The 20,704-nt window shown below is 44.7% G+C and overlaps 1 protein-coding gene across 1 annotated transcript in view; it reads right to left on the bottom strand.

The window, feature by feature from the left end:
* ANTXR1 (ANTXR cell adhesion molecule 1) overlaps positions 1–20,704 on the bottom strand; it is a 254,065-nt gene that overhangs the window by 72,221 nt on the left and 161,140 nt on the right. Inside the window, exons 15-16 of the mRNA XM_063932061.1 lie at positions 16,962–17,057; positions 6,791–6,958 (exon numbers count right to left, since the gene is read on the bottom strand). Of these exons, the coding sequence (XP_063788131.1) occupies positions 6,791–6,958; positions 16,962–17,057 (264 nt within the window). The remainder of the gene's footprint in view (positions 1–6,790; positions 6,959–16,961; positions 17,058–20,704) is intronic.

Genomic DNA, 20,704 nt, shown 5'->3' with positions numbered 1-20,704 from the left:
ATAAGCGACCCTAGTGGCCGACACAAACACCGGGCCCATCTAGGAGTGTCACTGCAGTGTCACGCAGGATGGCCCTTCCAAAAAACACTCCCCAAACAGCACATGACGCAAAGAAAAAAAGAGGCGCAATGAGGTAGCTGTGTGAGTAAGATAAGCGACCCTAGTGGCCGACACAAACACCTGGCCCATCTAGGAGTGGCACTGCAGTGTCACGCAGGATGGCCCTTCCAAAAAACACTCCCCAAACAACACATGACGCAAAGAAGAAAAAAAGAGGCGCAATGAGGTAGCTGTGTGAGTAAGCTAAGCGACCCTAGTGGCCGACACAAACACCTGGCCCATCTAGGAGTGGCACTGCAGTGTCACGCAGGATGGCCCTTCCAAAAAAACACTCCCCAAACAGCACATGACGCAAAGAAAAAAAGAGGCGCAATGAGGTAGCTGTGTGAGTAAGATAAGCGACCCTAGTGGCCGACACAAACACCTGGCCCATCTAGGAGTGGCACTGCAGTGTCACGCAGGATGGCCCTTCCAAAAAACACTCCCCAAACAGCACATGACGCAAATAAAAATGAAAGAAAAAAGAGGTGCAAGATGGAATTGTCCTTGGGCCCTCCCACCCACCCACCCTTATGTTGTATAAACAGGACATGCACACTTTAACCAACCCATCATTTCAGTGACAGGGTCTGCCACACGACTGTGACTGATATGACGGGTTGGTTTGGACCCCCACCAAAAAAGAAGCAATTAATCTCTCCTTGCACAAACTGGCTCTACAGAGGCAAGATGTCCACCTCATCATCATCCTCCGATATATCACCGTGTACATCCCGCTCCTCACAGATTATCAATTCGTCCCCACTGGAATCCACCATCTCAGCTCCCTGTGTACTTTGTGGAGGCAATTGCTGCTGGTCAATGTCTCCGCGGAGGAATTGATTATAATTCATTTTAATGAACATCATCTTCTCCACATTTTCTGGATGTAACCTCGTACGCCGATTGCTGACAAGGTGAGCGGCGGCACTAAACACTCTTTCGGAGTACACACTTGTGGGAGGGCAACTTAGGTAGAATAAAGCCAGTTTGTGCAAGGGCCTCCAAATTGCCTCTTTTTCCTGCCAGTATAAGTACGGACTGTGTGACGTGCCTACTTGGATGCGGTCACTCATATAATCCTCCACCATTCTTTCAATGTTGAGAGAATCATATGCAGTGACAGTAGACGACATGTCCGTAATCGTTGTCAGGTCCTTCAGTCCGGACCAGATGTCAGCATCAGCAGTCGCTCCAGACTGCCCTGCATCACCGCCAGCGGGTGGGCTCGGAATTCTGAGCCTTTTCCTCGCACCCCCAGTTGCGGGAGAATGTGAAGGAGGAGATGTTGACAGGTCGCGTTCCGCTTGACTTGACAATTTTCTCACCAGCAGGTCTTTCAACCCCAGCAGACTTGTGTCTGCCGGAAAGAGAGATCCAAGGTAGGTTTTAAATCTAGGATCGAGCACGGTGGCCAAAATGTAGTGCTCTGATTTCAACAGATTGACCACCCGTGAATCCTTGTTAAGCGAATTAAGGGCTCCATCCACAAGTCCCACATGCCTAGCGGAATCGCTCCGTGTTAGCTCCTCCTTCAATGTCTCCAGCTTCTTCTGCAAAAGCCTGATGAGGGGAATGACCTGACTCAGGCTGGCAGTGTCTGAACTGACTTCACGTGTGGCAAGTTCAAAGGGCATCAGAACCTTGCACAACGTTGAAATCATTCTCCACTGCGCTTGAGACAGGTGCATTCCACCTCCTATATCGTGCTCAATTGTATAGGCTTGAATGGCCTTTTGCTGCTCCTCCAACCTCTGAAGCATATAGAGGGTTGAATTCCACCTCGTTACCACTTCTTGCTTCAGATGATGGCAGGGCAGGTTCAGTAGTTTTTGGTGGTGCTCCAGTCTTCTGTACGTGGTGCCTGTACGCCGAAAGTGTCCCGCAATTCTTCTGGCCACCGACAGCATCTCTTGCACGCCCCTCTCGTTTTTTAAATAATTCTGCACCACCAAATTCAAGGTATGTGCAAAACATGGGACGTGCTGGAATTTGCCCATATTTAATGCACACACAATATTGCTGGCGTTGTCCGATGCCACAAATCCACAGGAGAGTCCAATTGGGGTAAGCCATTCCGCGATGATCTTCCTCAGTTGCCGTAAGAGGTTTTTAGCTGTGTGCGTATTCTGGAAAGCGGTGATACAAAGCGTAGCCTGCCTAGGAAAGAGTTGGCGTTTGCGAGATGCTGCTACTGGTGCCGCCGCTGCTGTTCTTGCGGCGGGAGTCCATACATCTACCCAGTGGGCTGTCACAGTCATATAGTCCTGACCCTGCCCTGCTCCACTTGTCCACATGTCCGTGGTTAAGTGGACATTGGGTACAGCTGCATTTTTTAGGACACTGGTGACTCTTTTTCTGAGGTCTGTGTACATTTTCGGTATCGCCTGCCTAGAGAAATGGAACCTAGATGGTATTTGGTACCGGGGACACAGTACCTCCAACAAGTCTCTAGTTGGCTCTGCAGTAATGATGGATACCGGAACCACGTTTCTCACCACCCAGGATGCCAAGGCCTCAGTTATCCGCTTTGCAGTAGGATGACTGCTGTGATATTTCATCTTCCTCGCAAAGGACTGTTGAACAGTCAATTGCTTACTGGAAGTAGTACAAGTGGGCTTACGACTTCCCCTCTGGGATGACCATCGACTCCCAGCAGCAACAACAGCAGCGCCAGCAGCAGTAGGCGTTACACGCAAGGATACATCGGAGGAATCCCAGGCAGGAGAGGACTCGTCAGAATTGCCAGTGACATGGCCTGCAGGACTATTGGCATTCCTGGGGAAGGAGGAAATTGACACTGAGGGAGTTGGTGGGGTGGTTTGCGTGAGCTTGGGTACAAGAGGAAGGGATTTACTGGTCAGTGGACTGCTTCCGCTGTCGCCCAAAGTTTTTGAACTTGTCACTGACTTATTATGAATGCGCTGCAGGTGACGTATAAGGGAGGATGTTCCGAGGTGGTTAACATCCTTACCCCTACTTATTACAGCTTGACAAAGGCAACACACGGCTTGACACCTGTTGTCCGCATTTCTGTTGAAATACTTCCACACCGAAGAGCTGATTTTTTTGGTATTTTCACCTGGCATGTCAACGGCCATATTCCTCCCACGGACAACAGGTGTCTCCCCGGGTGCCTGACTTAAACAAACCACCTCACCATCAGAATCCTCCTGGTCAATTTCCTCCCCAGCGCCAGCAACACCCATATCCTCCTCATCCTGGTGTACTTCAACACTGACATCTTCAATCTGACTATCAGGAACTGGACTGCGGGTGCTCCTTCCAGCACTTGCAGGGGGCGTGCAAATGGTGGAAGGCGCATGCTCTTCATGTCCAGTGTTGGGAAGGTCAGGCATCACAACCGACACAATTGGACTCTCCTTGTGGATTTGGGATTTCGAAGAACGCACAGTTCTTTGCGGTGCTTTTGCCAGCTTGAGTCTTTTCAGTTTTCTAGCGAGAGGCTGAGTGCTTCCATCCTCATGTGAAGCTGAACCACTAGCCATGAACATAGGCCAGGGCCTCAGCCGTTCCTTGCCACTCCGTGTGGTAAATGGCATATTGGCAAGTTTACGCTTCTCCTCCGACAATTTTATTTTAGGTTTTGGAGTCCTTTTTTTACTGATATTTGGTGTTTTGGATTTGACATGCTCTGTACTATGACATTGGGCATCGGCCTTGGCAGACGACGTTGCTGGCATTTCATCGTCTCGGCCATGACTAGTGGCAGCAGCTTCAGCACGAGGTGGAAGTGGATCTTGATCTTTCCCTAATTTTGGAACCTCAACATTTTTGTTCTCCATATTTTAATAGGCACAACTAAAAGGCACCTCAGGTAAACAATGGAGATGGATGGATACTAGTATACAATTATGGATGGACTGCCGAGTGCCGACACAGAGGTAGCTACAGCCGTGAACTACCGTACTGTGTCTGCTGCTAATATAGACTGGTTGATAATGAGATGTAGTATGTATAAAGAAGAAAGAAAAAAAAAACCACGGGTAGGTGGTATACAATTATGGATGGACTGCCGAGTGCCGACACAGAGGTAGCTACAGCCGTGGACTACCGTACTGTACTGTGTCTGCTGCTAATATAGACTGGATGATAATGAGATGTAGTATGTATAAAGAAGAAAGAAAAAAAAACCACGGGTAGGTGGTATACAATTATGGATGGACTGCCGAGTGCCGACACAGAGGTAGCTACAGCCGTGGACTACTGTACTGTACTGTGTCTGCTGCTAATATAGACTGGATGATAATGAGATGTAGTATGTATAAAGAAGAAAGAAAAAAAAACCACGGGTAGGTGGTATACAATTATGGATGGACTGCCGAGTGCCGACACAGAGGTAGCTAAAGCCGTGAACTACCGTACTGTGTCTGCTGCTAATATAGACTGGTTGATAATGAGATGTAGTATGTATAAAGAAGAAAGAAAAAAAAAACCACGGGTAGGTGGTATACAATTATGGATGGACTGCCGAGTGCCGACACAGAGATAGCTACAGCCGTGGACTACCATACTGTACTGTGTCTGCTGCTAATATAGACTGGATGATAATGAGATGTAGTATGTATAAAGAAGAAAGAAAAAAAAAACCACGGGTAGGTGGTATACAATTATGGATGGACTGCCGAGTGCCGACACAGAGGTAGCTACAGCCGTGGACTACCGTACTGTACTGTGTCTGCTGCTAATATAGACTGGATGATAATGAGATGTAGTATGTATAAAGAAGAAAGAAAAAAAAAACCACGGGTAGGTGGTATACAATTATGGATGGACTGCCGAGTGCCGACACAGAGGTAGCTACAGCCGTGGACTACCGTACTGTACTGTGTCTGCTGCTAATATAGACTGGATGATAATGAGATGTAGTATGTATAAAGAAGAAAGAAAAAAAAACCACGGGTAGGTGGTATACAATTATGGATGGACTGCCGAGTGCCGACACAGAGGTAGCTACAGCCGTGAACTACCGTACTGTGTCTGCTGCTAGTATAGACTGGATGATAAATAATGATATAAAAAATATATATATATCACTACTGCAGCCGGACAGGTATATATTATATAATGAGGGACCTGCTGGACACTGTCTGTCAGCAGAATGAGTTTTTTAATTTTTATAGAATAAAAAAACACCACACAAGTCACACGACGAGTGTACTTTTTCAGGCAGACAATCACAATATACTATACTGGTGGTCAGTGTGGTCAGGTCACTGGTCACAGTGGTCAGTGGTCAGTCACACTGGCAGTGGCACTCTGGCAGCAAAAGTGTGCACTGTTTAATATGTACTCCTGGCTCCTGCTATAACCTATAACTGCTCCCCAGTCTACCCCACAATTAAGCTGTGTGAGCACAGTCAGATATTATACATAGATGATGCAGCACACTGGGCTGAGCACAGATATGGTATGTGAGTGTGACTGAGTCACTGTGTATCGTTTTTTTCAGGCAGAGAACAAGAACAGAACGGATTATTAAATAATAATAAATTATAAAACTGCACTGGTGGGTCAGGTCACTGGTCATCAGTCACTAGTATAACTCCTCCTAAGCTCCAGTAAGTAAATGAAGTGTCTCACTCTCACTCTCCTATCTATTTTAATTTCTAAACGGAGAGGACGCCAGCCACGTCCTCTCCCTATCAATCTCAATGCACGTGTGAAAATGGCCGCGACGCGCGGCTCCTTATATAGAATCCGAGTCTCGCGATAGAATCCGAGCCTCGCGAGAATCCGACAGCGTGATGATGACGTTCGGGCGCGCTCGGGTTAACCGAGCAAGGCGGGAAGATCCGAGTCGCTCGGACCCGTGTAAAAAAACATGAAGTTCGGGCGGGTTCGGATTCAGAGAAACCGAACCCGCTCATCTCTAGTTGTTCGCTCGCTAGCTGCTTTTAGCAGCATTGCACACGCTAAGCCACCGCCCTCTGGGAGTGAATCTTAGCTTAGCAGAATTGCGAACGAAAGATTAGCAGAATTGCGAATAGAAATTTCTTAGCAGTTTCTGAGTAGCTCCAGACTTACTCAGCCATTGCGATCAGTTCAGTCAGTTTCGTTCCTGGTTTGACGTCACAAACACACCTAGCGTTCGGCCAGACACTCCCCCGTTTCTTCAGACACTCCCGCGTTTTTCCCAGAAACGCCTGCGTTTTTTCACACACTCCCAGAAAACGGCCAGTTTCCGCCCAGAAACACCCACTTCCTGTCAATCACACTACGATCACCAGAACGATGAAAAATCCTCGTTATGCCGTGAGTTAAATACCTAACTTTTGTGTAAAATAACTAAGCGCATGCGCTCTGCGAACCTTGCGCATGCGCAGTAAGCGACTAATCGCAATATAGCGAAAATCGGCAACGAGCGAACAACTCGGAATGACCACCATTGTGTTGTGTCTATTATAACCACATTCAGTTACAACCTATGGCTTCCTCAGATGGATACACATGACCAGTGTGAATACAACTTCATGGAAATTATACCATATGGACACATAATATTATGAGCACCTGATGGATAAAGAACTTGGTCTACGACTTCCTTTGACCTTCAGACCTAGCTAGAACCCATGTGTAATTGGTACATGCAATAGATTTTTACCAACGTAACATGTTAAATTCTTGGTCACTACTCATTACAATATGCTATACAGTATATAAGCCCCACCTTAATTGGGGAGTACCACTTCCTGGAGGAGTTTGGCTTTCCATAACTGGTGTTGAGGATCTTTGGTGACGGAAACTCATATTCCTGCTCTGGCATCTTGACCTTGGCATTCTTTGCTTTCTCCAGCTTAGCTCCTTCTTCTGTGGAGCCTCTCTCGCCCCAGCGCACCTAGATTTATGAATACAACAGTTTCAGCATCCTTCAGTTACTATCAATTATTACAACAGTTTATCGGAACAGTCATTATAATCCTGTATGTATAAAGGGTCAGCCTATTCTGCAGGACTTAAGTCAGGGAGGAAGGTAGAGTAACAAATGGAAATGTATATATTGTATAGTGTACCAGTTGATTCCATAAGAGAAAACTGTGCTAAGTATTCAAAGATGCTGTATAACACGGCCAACATGCCAACTTCTGTGCAAGACAGGTACAAGGTGTGTTCCACAGCAGATATTGGTGGACAATGTGACAAGGGTCAGAGGGACAAAGATAACTGTTAGTATGGTGCATGGATGTTGTGTACAGCAAGGGCACATATAATAAATATAGAGGAACTAGGACACAGTTACATTTGATGTCCTGAACCTGAATGTTTTCAGGGAACACAAACTCTGACCTCAGGGTAATACGACCTGTATAAAAGCTTGTGGGTTTGTAATTTTAAATGGTCATGAAAAACTTTAGTGACTTGGGGGTTTAAGGTATTTCCATTAAATAGTTTGCAAACTGTTCATGCCTTGGATTTTTAGGCTAAAGCCGGGTACACACTAGGCGATTTGTGCCTAAAAAATAACCGATAACAACATTAATGTTCTTATCATTTATTTTTAACCTGAAATCATTCAGCATGTATGGGGGGGATATTGGTGAACGATGAATGATGCGCGTTCCTGCACGCCGTTCAGCTTTCACCATTATTGAGCTGACATACAGCTCAACCCATCAATGTCGCGCTGAGCTGCATGCTCGGGAATGCCGGCGGTGACGTCACTGAACGTTATTGTTGAACAATAACGTTCAGTGTGTACGCACTATATTGTTGAACGCTATATCGTTCAACGATATAGTCACATTTACCGCCGGCATTTACACATTGGGTAGTGTGTACCCGCCATTAGACAGACAAGGAGTGGAAGATAAACATGAGGTCTGTCTTAGTAGAACTGGATTCCACTAAAAAGGAGTTCAGAGGAATCATATGTTTCAGTTCAGGGAGAGTGACAGCAGTGACTGGCTTATGAGGGAATCTCCTCAGTATAAGGGCTATTTATTGTGTGTTCTGCCAATATAGCAAAAGTATAACATACCCACTGGATAGAAACTGGCTGAGACGTAAAGGCTGGGTGCTGAATGCAAGCCTGGTGTTTGTAGTGCTCTTTATGCTAGTGTTACTTTGAGTTTACTTGTTGCAGACCTGTGTTGTACACATCAATTTCAATAATTTACTAAAACTACTTTTAAGTTTATTCTAATCGCTATAATATATATATATGTGATAGCTTCCAGTATGCCACATATATAGTGCAGTATTTCTCCACATGAGTGGAAAAGGATAGCACTCTACAGACTTATATCAGTTTAAACTAGAGATGAGCGGGTTCGGTTTCTTTGAATCCGAACCCGCACGAACTTCACTTTTTTTTCCACGGGTCCGAGCGACTCGGATCTTCCCGCCTTGCTCGGTTAACCCGAGCGCGCCCGAACGTCATCATGACGCTGTCGGATTCTCGCGAGGCTCGGATTCTATCGCGAGACTCGGATTCTATATAAGGAGCCGCGCGTCGCCGCCATTTTCACTCGTGCATTGAGATTGATAGGGAGAGGACGTGTCTGGCGTCCTCTCCATTAGAATAGAGATAGATAGATTAGATAGAGAGAGATTGTGCAGAGTCGCAGACAGAGTTAGTTTACCACAGTCAGTGACCAGTGCAGTTGCTAGTTAACTTTTATTTAATATAATATATCCGTTCACTTCTCTCTGCTATATCCGTTCTCTGCCTGAAAAAAAAAACGATACACAGCACAGTCAGTCACACAGTGTGACTCAGTCTGTGTGCACTCAGCTCAGCCCAGTGTGCTGCACAGTCATCAATGTATAAATTAAAAGCTTATAATTAATTGTGGGGGAGACTGGGGAGCACTGCAGGTTGTTAGCAGGAGCCAGGAGTACAATTATATTAATTAACAGTGCACACTTTTGCTGCAGGAGTGGTGACCAGTGCCTGACCACCAGTATAGTATTGTTGTATACTACTAATATCTCTTTAAATATCAACCAGTCTATATTAGCAGCAGACACAGTACAGTGCGGTAGTTCACGGCTGTGGCTACCTCTGTGTCGGCACACGGCAGGCAGTCCGTCCGACCAGAATTGTATTATTTATTATTATATACCTACCACCTAACCGTGGTTTTTTTTTCATTCTTTATACCGTCATAGTGTCATCCTAATTGTTACGAGTATACTACTATCTCTTTATCAACCAGTGTACAGTGCGGTAGTTCACGGCTGTGGCTACCTCTGTGTCGGCACACGGCAGGCAGTCCGTCCGACCAGAATTGTATTATTTATTATTATATACCTACCACCTAACCGTGGTTTTTTTTTCATTCTTTATACCGTCATAGTGTCATCCTAATTGTTACGAGTATACTACTATCTCTTTATCAACCAGTGTACAGTGCGGTAGTTCACGGCTGTGGCTACCTCTGTGTCGGCACACGGCAGGCAGTCCGTCCGACCAGAATTGTATTATTTATTATTATATACCTACCACCTAACCGTGGTTTTTTTTTCATTCTTTATACCGTCATAGTGTCATCCTAATTGTTACGAGTATACTACTATCTCTTTATCAACCAGTGTACAGTGCGGTAGTTCACGGCTGTGGCTACCTCTGTGTCGGCACACGGCAGGCAGTCCGTCCGACCAGAATTGTATTATTTATTATTATATACCTACCACCTAACCGTGGTTTTTTTTTCATTCTTTATACCGTCATAGTGTCATCCTAATTGTTACGAGTATACTACTATCTCTTTATCAACCAGTGTACAGTGCGGTAGTTCACGGCTGTGGCTACCTCTGTGTCGGCACACGGCAGGCAGTCCGTCCGACCAGAATTGTATTATTTATTATTATATACCTACCACCTAACCGTGGTTTTTTTTTCATTCTTTATACCGTCATAGTGTCATCCTAATTGTTACGAGTATACTACTATCTCTTTATCAACCAGTGTACAGTGCGGTAGTTCACGGCTGTGGCTACCTCTGTGTCGGCAGTCGGCAGGCAGTCCGTCCATCCATAATTGTATTATTATTATAATATATACCACCTAACCGTGGTTTTTTTTTCATTCTTTATACCGTCATAGTGTCATACTAGTTGTTACGAGTATACTACTATCTCTTTATCAACCAGTGTACAGTGCGGTAGTTCACGGCTGTGGCTACCTCTGTGTCGGCAGTCGGCAGGCAGTCCGTCCATCCATAATTGTATTATTATTATAATATATACCACCTAACTGTGGTTTTTTTTGCATTCTTTATACCGTCGTCATAGTGTCATACTAGTTGTTACGAGTATACTACTATCTCTTTATCAACCAGTGTACAGTGCGGTAGTTCACGGCTGTGGCTACCTCTGTGTCGGCAGTCGGCAGGCAGTCCGTCCATCCATAATTGTATTATTATTATAATATATACCACCTAACCGTGGTTTTTTTTTCATTCTTTATACCGTCGTCATAGTGTCATACTAGTTGTTACGAGTATACTACTATCTCTTTATCAACCAGTGTACAGTGCGGTAGTTCACGGCTGTGGCTACCTCTGTGTCGGCAGTCGGCAGGCAGTCCGTCCATCCATAATTGTATTATTATTATAATATATACCACCTAACCGTGGTTTTTTTTTCATTCTTTATACCGTCGTCATAGTGTCATACTAGTTGTTACGAGTATACTACTATCTCTTTATCAACCAGTGTACAGTGCGGTAGTTCACGGCTGTGGCTACCTCTGTGTCGGCAGTCGGCAGGCAGTCCGTCCATCCATAATTGTATTATTATTATAATATATACCACCTAACCGTGGTTTTTTTTTCATTCTTTATACCGTCGTCATAGTGTCATACTAGTTGTTACGAGTATACTACTATCTCTTTATCAACCAGTGTACAGTGCGGTAGTTCACGGCTGTGGCTACCTCTGTGTCGGCAGTCGGCAGGCAGTCCGTCCATCCATAATTGTATTATTATTATAATATATACCACCTAACCGTGGTTTTTTTATACCACCTAACCGTGGCAGTCCGTCCATAATTGTATACTAGTATCCAATCCATCCATCTCCATTGTTTACCTGAGGTGCCTTTTAGTTCTGCCTATAAAATATGGAGAACAAAAAAGTTGAGGTTCCAAAATTAGGGAAAGATCAAGATCCACTTCCACCTCGTGCTGAAGCTGCTGCCACTAGTCATGGCCGAGACGATGAAATGCCAGCAACGTCGTCTGCCAAGGCCGATGCCCAATGTCATAGTACAGAGCATGTCAAATCCAAAACACCAAATATCAGAAAAAAAAGGACTCCAAAACCTAAAATAAAATTGTCGGAGGAGAAGCGTAAACTTGCCAATATGCCATTTACCACACGGAGTGGCAAGGAACGGCTGAGGCCCTGGCCTATGTTCATGGCTAGTGGTTCAGCTTCACATGAGGATGGAAGCACTCAGCCTCTCGCTAGAAAACTGAAAAGACTCAAGCTGGCAAAAGCACCGCAAAGAACTGTGCGTTCTTTGAAATCCCAAATCCACAAGGAGAGTCCAATTGTGTCGTTTGCGATGCCTGACCTTCCCAACACTGGACGTGAAGAGCATGCGCCTTCCACTATTTGCATGCCCCCTGCAAGTGCTGGAAGGAGCACCCGCAGTCCAGTTCCTGATAGTCAGATTGAAGATGTCAGTGTTGAAGTACACCAGGATGAGGAGGATATGGGTGTTGCTGGCGCTGGGGAGGAAATTGACCAGGAGGATTCTGATGGTGAGGTGGTTTGTTTAAGTCAGGCACCCGGGGAGACACCTGTTGTCCGTGGGAGGAATATGGCCGTTGACATGCCAGGTGAAAATACCAAAAAAATCAGCTCTTCGGTGTGGAGGTATTTCACCAGAAATGCGGACAACAGGTGTCAAGCCGTGTGTTCCCTTTGTCAAGCTGTAATAAGTAGGGGTAAGGACGTTAACCACCTCGGAACATCCTCCCTTATACGTCACCTGCAGCGCATTCATAATAAGTCAGTGACAAGTTCAAAAACTTTGGGTGACAGCGGAAGCAGTCCACTGACCAGTAAATCCCTTCCTCTTGTAACCAAGCTCACGCAAACCACCCCACCAACTCCCTCAGTGTCAATTTCCTCCTTCCCCAGGAATGCCAATAGTCCTGCAGGCCATGTCACTGGCAAGTCTGACGAGTCCTCTCCTGCCTGGGATTCCTCCGATGCATCCTTGCGTGTAACGCCTACTGCTGCTGGCGCTGCTGTTGTTGCCGCTGGGAGTCGATGGTCATCCCAGAGGGGAAGTCGTAAGCCCACTTGTACTACTTCCAGTAAGCAATTGACTGTTCAACAGTCCTTTGCGAGGAAGATGAAATATCACAGCAGTCATCCTACTGCAAAGCGGATAACTGAGTCCTTGACAACTATGTTGGTGTTAGACGTGCGTCCGGTATCCGCCGTTAGTTCACAGGGAACTAGACAATTTATTGAGGCAGTGTGCCCCCGTTACCAAATACCATCTAGGTTCCACTTCTCTAGGCAGGCGATACCGAGAATGTACACGGACGTCAGAAAAAGACTCACCAGTCTCCTAAAAAATGCAGTTGTACCCAATGTCCACTTAACCACGGACATGTGGACAAGTGGAGCAGGGCAGGGTCAGGACTATATGACTGTGACAGCCCACTGGGTAGATGTATGGACTCCCGCCGCAAGAACAGCAGCGGCGGCACCAGTAGCAGCATCTCGCAAACGCCAACTCTTTCCTAGGCAGGCTACGCTTTGTATCACCGCTTTCCAGAATACGCACACAGCTGAAAACCTCTTACGGCAACTGAGGAAGATCATCGCGGAATGGCTTACCCCAATTGGACTCTCCTGTGGATTTGTGGCATCGGACAACGCCAGCAATATTGTGTGTGCATTAAATATGGGCAAATTCCAGCACGTCCCATGTTTTGCACATACCTTGAATTTGGTGGTGCAGAATTTTTTAAAAAACGACAGGGGCGTGCAAGAGATGCTGTCGGTGGCCAGAAAAATTGCGGGACACTTTCGGCGTACAGGCACCACGTACAGAAGACTGGAGCACCACCAAAAACTACTGAACCTGCCCTGCCATCATCTGAAGCAAGAAGTGGTAACGAGGTGGAATTCAACCCTCTATATGCTTCAGAGGTTGGAGGAGCAGCAAAAGGCCATTCAAGCCTATACAATTGAGCACGATATAGGAGATGGAATGCACCTGTCTCAAGTGCAGTGGAGAATGATTTCAACGTTGTGCAAGGTTCTGATGCCCTTTGAACTTGCCACACGTGAAGTCAGTTCAGACACTGCCAGCCTGAGTCAGGTCATTCCCCTCATCAGGCTTTTGCAGAAGAAGCTGGAGGCATTGAAGAAGGAGCTAACACGGAGCGATTCCGCTAGGCATGTGGGACTTGTGGATGCAGCCCTTAATTCGCTTAACAAGGATTCACGGGTGGTCAATCTGTTGAAATCAGAGCACTACATTTTGGCCACCGTGCTCGATCCTAGATTTAAAGCCTACCTTGGATCTCTCTTTCCGGCAGACACAGGTCTGCTGGGGTTGAAAGACCTGCTGGTGACAAAATTGTCAAGTCAAGCGGAACGCGACCTGTCAACATCTCCTCCTTCACATTCTCCCGCAACTGGGGGTGCGAGGAAAAGGCTCAGAATTCCGAGCCCACCCGCTGGCGGTGATGCAGGGCAGTCTGGAGCGACTGCTGATGCTGACATCTGGTCCGGACTGAAGGACCTGACAACGATTACGGACATGTCGTCTACTGTCACTGCATATGATTCTCTCAACATTGATAGAATGGTGGAGGATTATATGAGTGACCGCATCCAAGTAGGCACGTCACACAGTCCGTACTTATACTGGCAGGAAAAAGAGGCAATTTGGAGGCCCTTGCACAAACTGGCTTTATTCTACCTAAGTTGCCCTCCCACAAGTGTGTACTCCGAAAGAGTGTTTAGTGCCGCCGCTCACCTTGTCAGCAATCGGCGTACGAGGTTACATCCAGAAAATGTGGAGAAGATGATGTTCATTAAAATGAATTATAATCAATTCCTCCGCGGAGACATTGACCAGCAGCAATTGCCTCCACAAAGTACACAGGGAGCTGAGATGGTGGATTCCAGTGGGGACGAATTGATAATCTGTGAGGAGGGGGATGTACACGGTGATATATCGGAGGGTGAAGATGAGGTGGACATCTTGCCTCTGTAGAGCCAGTTTGTGCAAGGAGAGATTAATTGCTTCTTTTTTGGGGGGGGTCCAAACCAACCCGTCATATCAGTCACAGTCGTGTGGCAGACCCTGTCACTGAAATGATGGGTTGGTTAAAGTGTGCATGTCCTGTTTTGTTTATACAACATAAGGGTGGGTGGGAGGGCCCAAGGATAATTCCATCTTGCACCTCTTTTTTCTTTTCTTTTTCTTTGCATCATGTGCTGATTGGGGAGGGTTTTTTGGAAGGGACATCCTGCGTGACACTGCAGTGCCACTCCTAGATGGGCCCGGTGTTTGTGTCGGCCACTAGGGTCGCTAATCTTACTCACACAGCTACCTCATTGCGCCTCTTTTTTTCTTTGCGTCATGTGCTGTTTGGGGAGGGTTTTTTGGAAGGGACATCCTGCGTGACACTGCAGTGCCACTCCTAGATGTGCCCGGTGTTTGTGTCGGCCACTAGGGTCGCTAATCTTACTCACACAGTCAGCTACCTCATTGCGCCTCTTTTTTTCTTTGCGTCATGTGCTGTTTGGGGAGGGTTTTTTGGAAGGGCCATCCTGCGTGACACTGCAGTGCCACTCCTAGATGGGCCCGGTGTTTGTGTCGGCCACTAGGGTCGCTTATCTTACTCACACAGCGACCTCGGTGCAAATTTTAGGACTAAAAATAATATTGTGAGGTGTGATGTGTTCAGAATAGGCTGAAAATGAGTGTAAATTATGTTTTTTGAGGTTAATAATACTTTGGGATCAAAATTACCCCCAAATTCTATGATTTAAGCTGTTTTTTAGGGTTTTTTTAAAAAAACACCCGAATCCAAAACACACCCGAATCCGACAAAAAAAATTCGGTGAGGTTTTGCCAAAACGCGGTCGAACCCAAAACACGGCCGCGGAACCGAACCCAAAACCAAAACACAAAACCCGAAAAATTTCCGGCGCTCATCTCTAGTTTAAACACCATAAGTGGTTTAATGAAAGTACAACAAAAAACGGTTCCCACGCAGGGTATCATGTACAGTTCACAGCAAAAAAAAATGGAAAGGGCTCATCAACGTTTCGGTCCTGAGATAGGACCTTTTTCAAGGTAATAGCCAGTCAATTCAGTAATCAAAGACAGCAATAGCAATAGTTTACAACAGGAACCGGACATTTTATTTATATATATATATATATATATATATATATATATATATATATGAGGGCATTACCTCTCCTATAAACAACTTGTTTATGTTATTCAAATAAGTACTGCCTACAGCAAAATAAACAGAATATTAGAAGTCACCATGGATATGTGTTTATTTTCCACATCAAAGTTGCATGTCTGGAATAAAACTGTCTCAGAGATGCACGCAGCGCCATCCGTGTCTGAGTAATTTGCCACAGTCGCATCAGCAGCTTTGCACAAATGCCACAAAAATGCCCTTTCCCTGTGTAACAGTGTACATCTGACGTGCAAGAACTGAGATGCCCACTATGCCGGCTGCATTGCTATCTGGAGAGCAAAGTCACAGACAATGGTCGCACCAGCAAAACTTGCGCCACCCCTATAGCAAGTGCAATTTATTTCTGTACACAAGTGCCTTCCGTGAGACACACATGACACTACTATAACACCAGGCCAGCTACGAGAGGGACCATTTATGTGTGCCTTACTAGTCACCTCTCAGTTACCACCCAGTAACTCTCCATAGATTGCCTTAACAGTTCTTAGTATGTGCGTCTGAACTGGTGTGCATATTTAGAGGCACGTCGTTGGGGCAAAGTTGCAAAAAAATGACTCAACTATGTCAACATCGGAATTGCATGCATCAGGCCCTACATTTTGGTGTTCACATGCCTTAAGTGCAACTATAAGCTGTAATTGTCAATGTTTCCCAAAAGCAGCTATTGGCATGACATGTGTCAATTTAAGAAAAGTTTATTACAGAACAGTCATACAGTAGTTCTTCAGTTCTCCTGAGAAATACTCAGAAGTTATCTTCCAGTTCTAAATACTCCCAGGTCTTCTGCAACATCAAATGCGGGCAGGCACCAGAGGCTGTCCTCTCTAACTTTCATCTACAGAAGCCTCCCTTGCCAGAGATCTCAGAAGCTCACTGGATGGGACCATTCCAGGGATACTGAGCAATTTATTTCCTTTTTATTAATTATTGTTACTTAAATAGACGCATGATTTTGTTCTTTAGTAAAAAGCCCCCGATTTTCCCCCAATTTAAAGTGTCACAGTTCTGTAAATATCTCACCTGCGTCCAGTGCAGGGTGTCCTGAAACATCACTGGGTCACGTGGACTATGATTATGGAGCCAAAAGGGGTTAAATCCAGAGCAATGTTTTAGTATCTCAGTATTTCAAGTGCTGACAGTAGGATTACACAAGTTGACATTAAGGGGTATATTTACTAAGGTGTGATTTTTTTTTAGAAGAGGGGATGTTGCTTACAGCAACCAATCAGATTCCACTTAACATTTATATAGCTGCTTCTAAAAGAAAATAGCTAGAATCTGATTGGTTGTACTTGTTATAAGCAACATCTCCACTTCTAAAAAAAACCTCACACCGTAGTAAATATACCCCTAAATGTAAATATACACACTGAGCGTTATCACTAATATTGTAAAACATCCCTTCATATGTTTTACCTCCATCCTCTTAATTCCTCCAACTCCTCGTCCCCCATAGTAAGAAGCATCCACTGTTGGCCATTTCTTTTTAGGAAGCCCATCTTCCTCTTCCTCCTGTGTATAAAACCAATGTCAGAGATAAGGCCCAATAAATATTACCAAGAAGCCTAAATAATAATTGTATCCTACTCACACAGCAGTAAAGGCAGGCATGCCTACAAAAGAATGTTTCGATGTGGAACCAAAAAATACATTTCATTGCTTACACAACAGAACCCACACTGTATACTCTAGAGGAGCACTGCGATCTTGTTTGGAGTGTGTTTCCTTTGTGCTTTACCAAGCTGTCTGGTTTACGTTATGTACTCAATAAGCAACACACTTCCATTATTCTGCTGACAGTGTTCTACATTGGAATTCACAACAGTCAGTAAAAGGCAAAACTCAGTGATATTTTTATTTAGACGAGTTAGTTTGTTGTATAGAAGATATTCATCCTTGGTACCACAGTTTCCATTAGCCGAGTTAATTGAAACTCCTGAACAATTCCGTCCCCTAACACCCTAAAGCAATTGTTAAATCACTCAAATTGGTAAATGCAATAGGGTCTGAGTTTACCGGAGGTGCAGGTTTTGCCTTGTAAATGATTGCCTCTTTAAAAATACGGGCATTATCGGAAGCAATCCCGCACCTACGGCAAACTCGGGCCCTATACATTTACCCAAAGATATGTGACGATACCTTATCCTCTTCTAAATGTCTTGTCTTACCTACATGTAACCTTTCCTTAGCCATTTCACATTTGATCCCTGATTTGAGAGTTTCTGCATGGTCCAATAGCAACATTCCCTCTGTCACAGATTTGTGCCAACTCCGTGCTCACTTTCACTCAACCAGGGCCGGTTTTACTCATGCACTGGCTACGCAGCTGCGTAGTTGCAGCAAAGAAGACGGCATCAGCTGGGCCAGGGACATGCGTAAACTGCCCCACTAACTGCGAATGCCCAGTGACTTGCCGAGCAGGCAGTGGTGTTGGTGTAGCCATGCCGTGTCCGGCAGTGCACCCCACTACAGTACTGTGAAGAAACGCAAAAAAATACCACTCCCAGAAGCCTTTGCTTCCGGACAGCAAGGACTACTGGAAGCGGTAGTTTATTTTGAGATTCTTCATACTCTTTTACTGCTCTGTACAAACCCAAGGCATTTCCTTAGCAGGTATTTACTAGGAAACCCTATTGCCGGCCTGGCCCTGCATTATACACCCACAGCATCACTCGTTCCCATTATCCAGTGTGCCAATACCACTGCCTGTTCTGTGAGTCTTTGAGCAGGTGCTGCACAGGGGGCATATTAGGTAACACTGTTTGGCCATAAATTAATGTGTAAGGGTCACTACAACTGTGGGCACACTGTGAAAGGGGCACTATAACAGTAGGCAAAATGTTTATAGGCACTACTACTGTGGGCAAAATGTATAGGGGCACTACTACTGTGGGCATAATGTGGAATGGGTACTTCATGGTGGGCATAATGTATAAGGGGCACTACTACATTGGGCATAATGTGTAAGGTCCACTACAACGGTGGGCATAATGTGTGAGGGGCACTACAACTGTAGGCATAATGTGTAAGGAGCACTACAATGGTGGGCATAATGTGTAAGGGGCACGACTATAGGCATAATGTGTATGGGGCACTACTACGGTGGGCACATTGTGTCAGGGGCACTACAACTGGTATTTCCCATGAGACCAGACCCCTTATTTTTTTCAGTACTTAGGGGGGCACTGAAGTCTATAATCGCTTACCAAAAAATTTGGCATCGGCCTGGCACTGCACCCAATTTCAGGCTCCCTTTGTCTAACCCATCTGTCATTCTATCTAAAGTGTCAAAATGCAATTCTAGGGGAGATGTAAGGTTTTGGTACTCAATCTCTTTCGGTGATGGAGTTTTGGTCAAATCAAATGCTCAAATCCAATGGGAAATTGATCTCTGGGTATCAATCTTGACCCAACAATGGGAAATGATTTATCGTATGGCTCACCGCCTATAACTTAGAGATTCAATACAAACAACTCCATAAGCTATATTATAGTCCAGCTATGCTTCATAAAATGCGTCCCTCCCTGTCAAAATATTGTTGGTGGAACTGCTCAGAGTTTGGGGATATTTTCCATGTTTTCTGGGGTGGTTCCATGGTGCAGCCACTATGGCGGGATGTTTTCTCATTAGCTTTTAAAGTCCTCAATGTTCAGTACCAGGTGTCTCCCTCCCTGGCCCTCATAGATTTACCCAAACAGGAACATTATTTATTGGGCTATATTTTGATTGATGCTAAGATGGCCATTATGCAAAATAGGAAATGTCTATCTCTAATATCCCTACGTAAAATCCAACATGCCTTTCAAATGGAAACCCTAGCTCTCCCATAATCTTTCTCTGCAACTTCACCATTGGTTAAATCAGTGATGTTCAACCTTTTTTTACTTGCGGCACACCGAACAATATTTTAAAATTACCAAGGCACACCATCAGTTCCCCACAGAAAAGAACAAAACACACACATTGACCCTGACAGTAAAACAAAAATCCACACATACATTGGCCTACACAAAAAAAAACAATCACATTGCTCCCCACATAAATCATGTTGCTCCACACATAAATCAATCACATTTCTCCCCACATAAAGCCTATTGCTCCCCACATGAATTATTCACATTGTTCCCTCAATACATCCATAAATTCTTATTCTCCCCACATAAATCCTATTGAAATCCTATTGTTCCCCACAGGAGAAATAAAATAACAAATATTATCAGCTGTCCTCCTCCCTGTCCCTCAGTGGCGGGGGCTGTTCATAGTGGAGTATCAGGACACATCTGTACTTCTTGCTCTAGACAATTTGCTTTAATTTTACAGTAAACTTACTAAAATGTATTCCCTTATTGTATACTCGACTGACACTCTGAATTGTTTATTTATATGTGGACTTTGTCAATGATTTTGTCAGTGGGACTTTAGAATTCCTCACCTCTTCCCCATTCTTATTTCTGTACCCCTTTTTCCTATTCTATATAGATTTCAATGAACATTATTGATGATGAGAAGATATTCATCCGCAGTCTAATTTAAATTGCACACAGACAGGAAGTTGCATTCAATGGCTTGCTCATACATGAGATTGTGAGACAACCAGTCATGAGACAGGAGGCCATTGATGAAGATTGCGCAGAGCATCTATATATGTGTATTTGTGCCTACTTTTACGGGCATATTTATGTGTACAGTCATGGTCCAGCTGCACATCAGATGTGTTCAATCGCTGTAGATTAGAAGGTGGAAGGAAATCCACAGGATGCGTCTTGCACAATTTAAAACTTTGCAATTCAATAAACCCTATTATCACATTTAGCCCAGTCATCATTAACTTCAAGTTTTATGATTTTCTCACAGTATGCTGTTGCTATGAAAGTTATGTATGGTAAGGAGAAATCAATGCTGACTAGTTTAAGTAACATATTTGAATCTACTTTCTCTTCATACTGTACATTAATAATAATAATAATATTTTTATTTATATAGTGCTCTTTCTCCAATAGGACTCAAGGCGCTTAACAGAGACATAGCGTAATATAGTACAGAAAATAATGAAGTACATTTTCATAAAAAACAGAAGCATGAAGATACTAAAAGGGACACTATGGAAATGCTTGAGTAAACAGGAAAGTCTTGAGTCTACTTTTGAAGGATTCTATAG

The sequence above is a fragment of the Pseudophryne corroboree genome, chromosome 6 (assembly GCF_028390025.1).
Source record: "Pseudophryne corroboree isolate aPseCor3 chromosome 6, aPseCor3.hap2, whole genome shotgun sequence".
Taxonomy (NCBI): domain Eukaryota; kingdom Metazoa; phylum Chordata; class Amphibia; order Anura; family Myobatrachidae; genus Pseudophryne; species Pseudophryne corroboree.
Note: the sequence above shows the minus strand (reverse complement) of the source record. Positions and strands in the feature narration are given on the sequence as shown.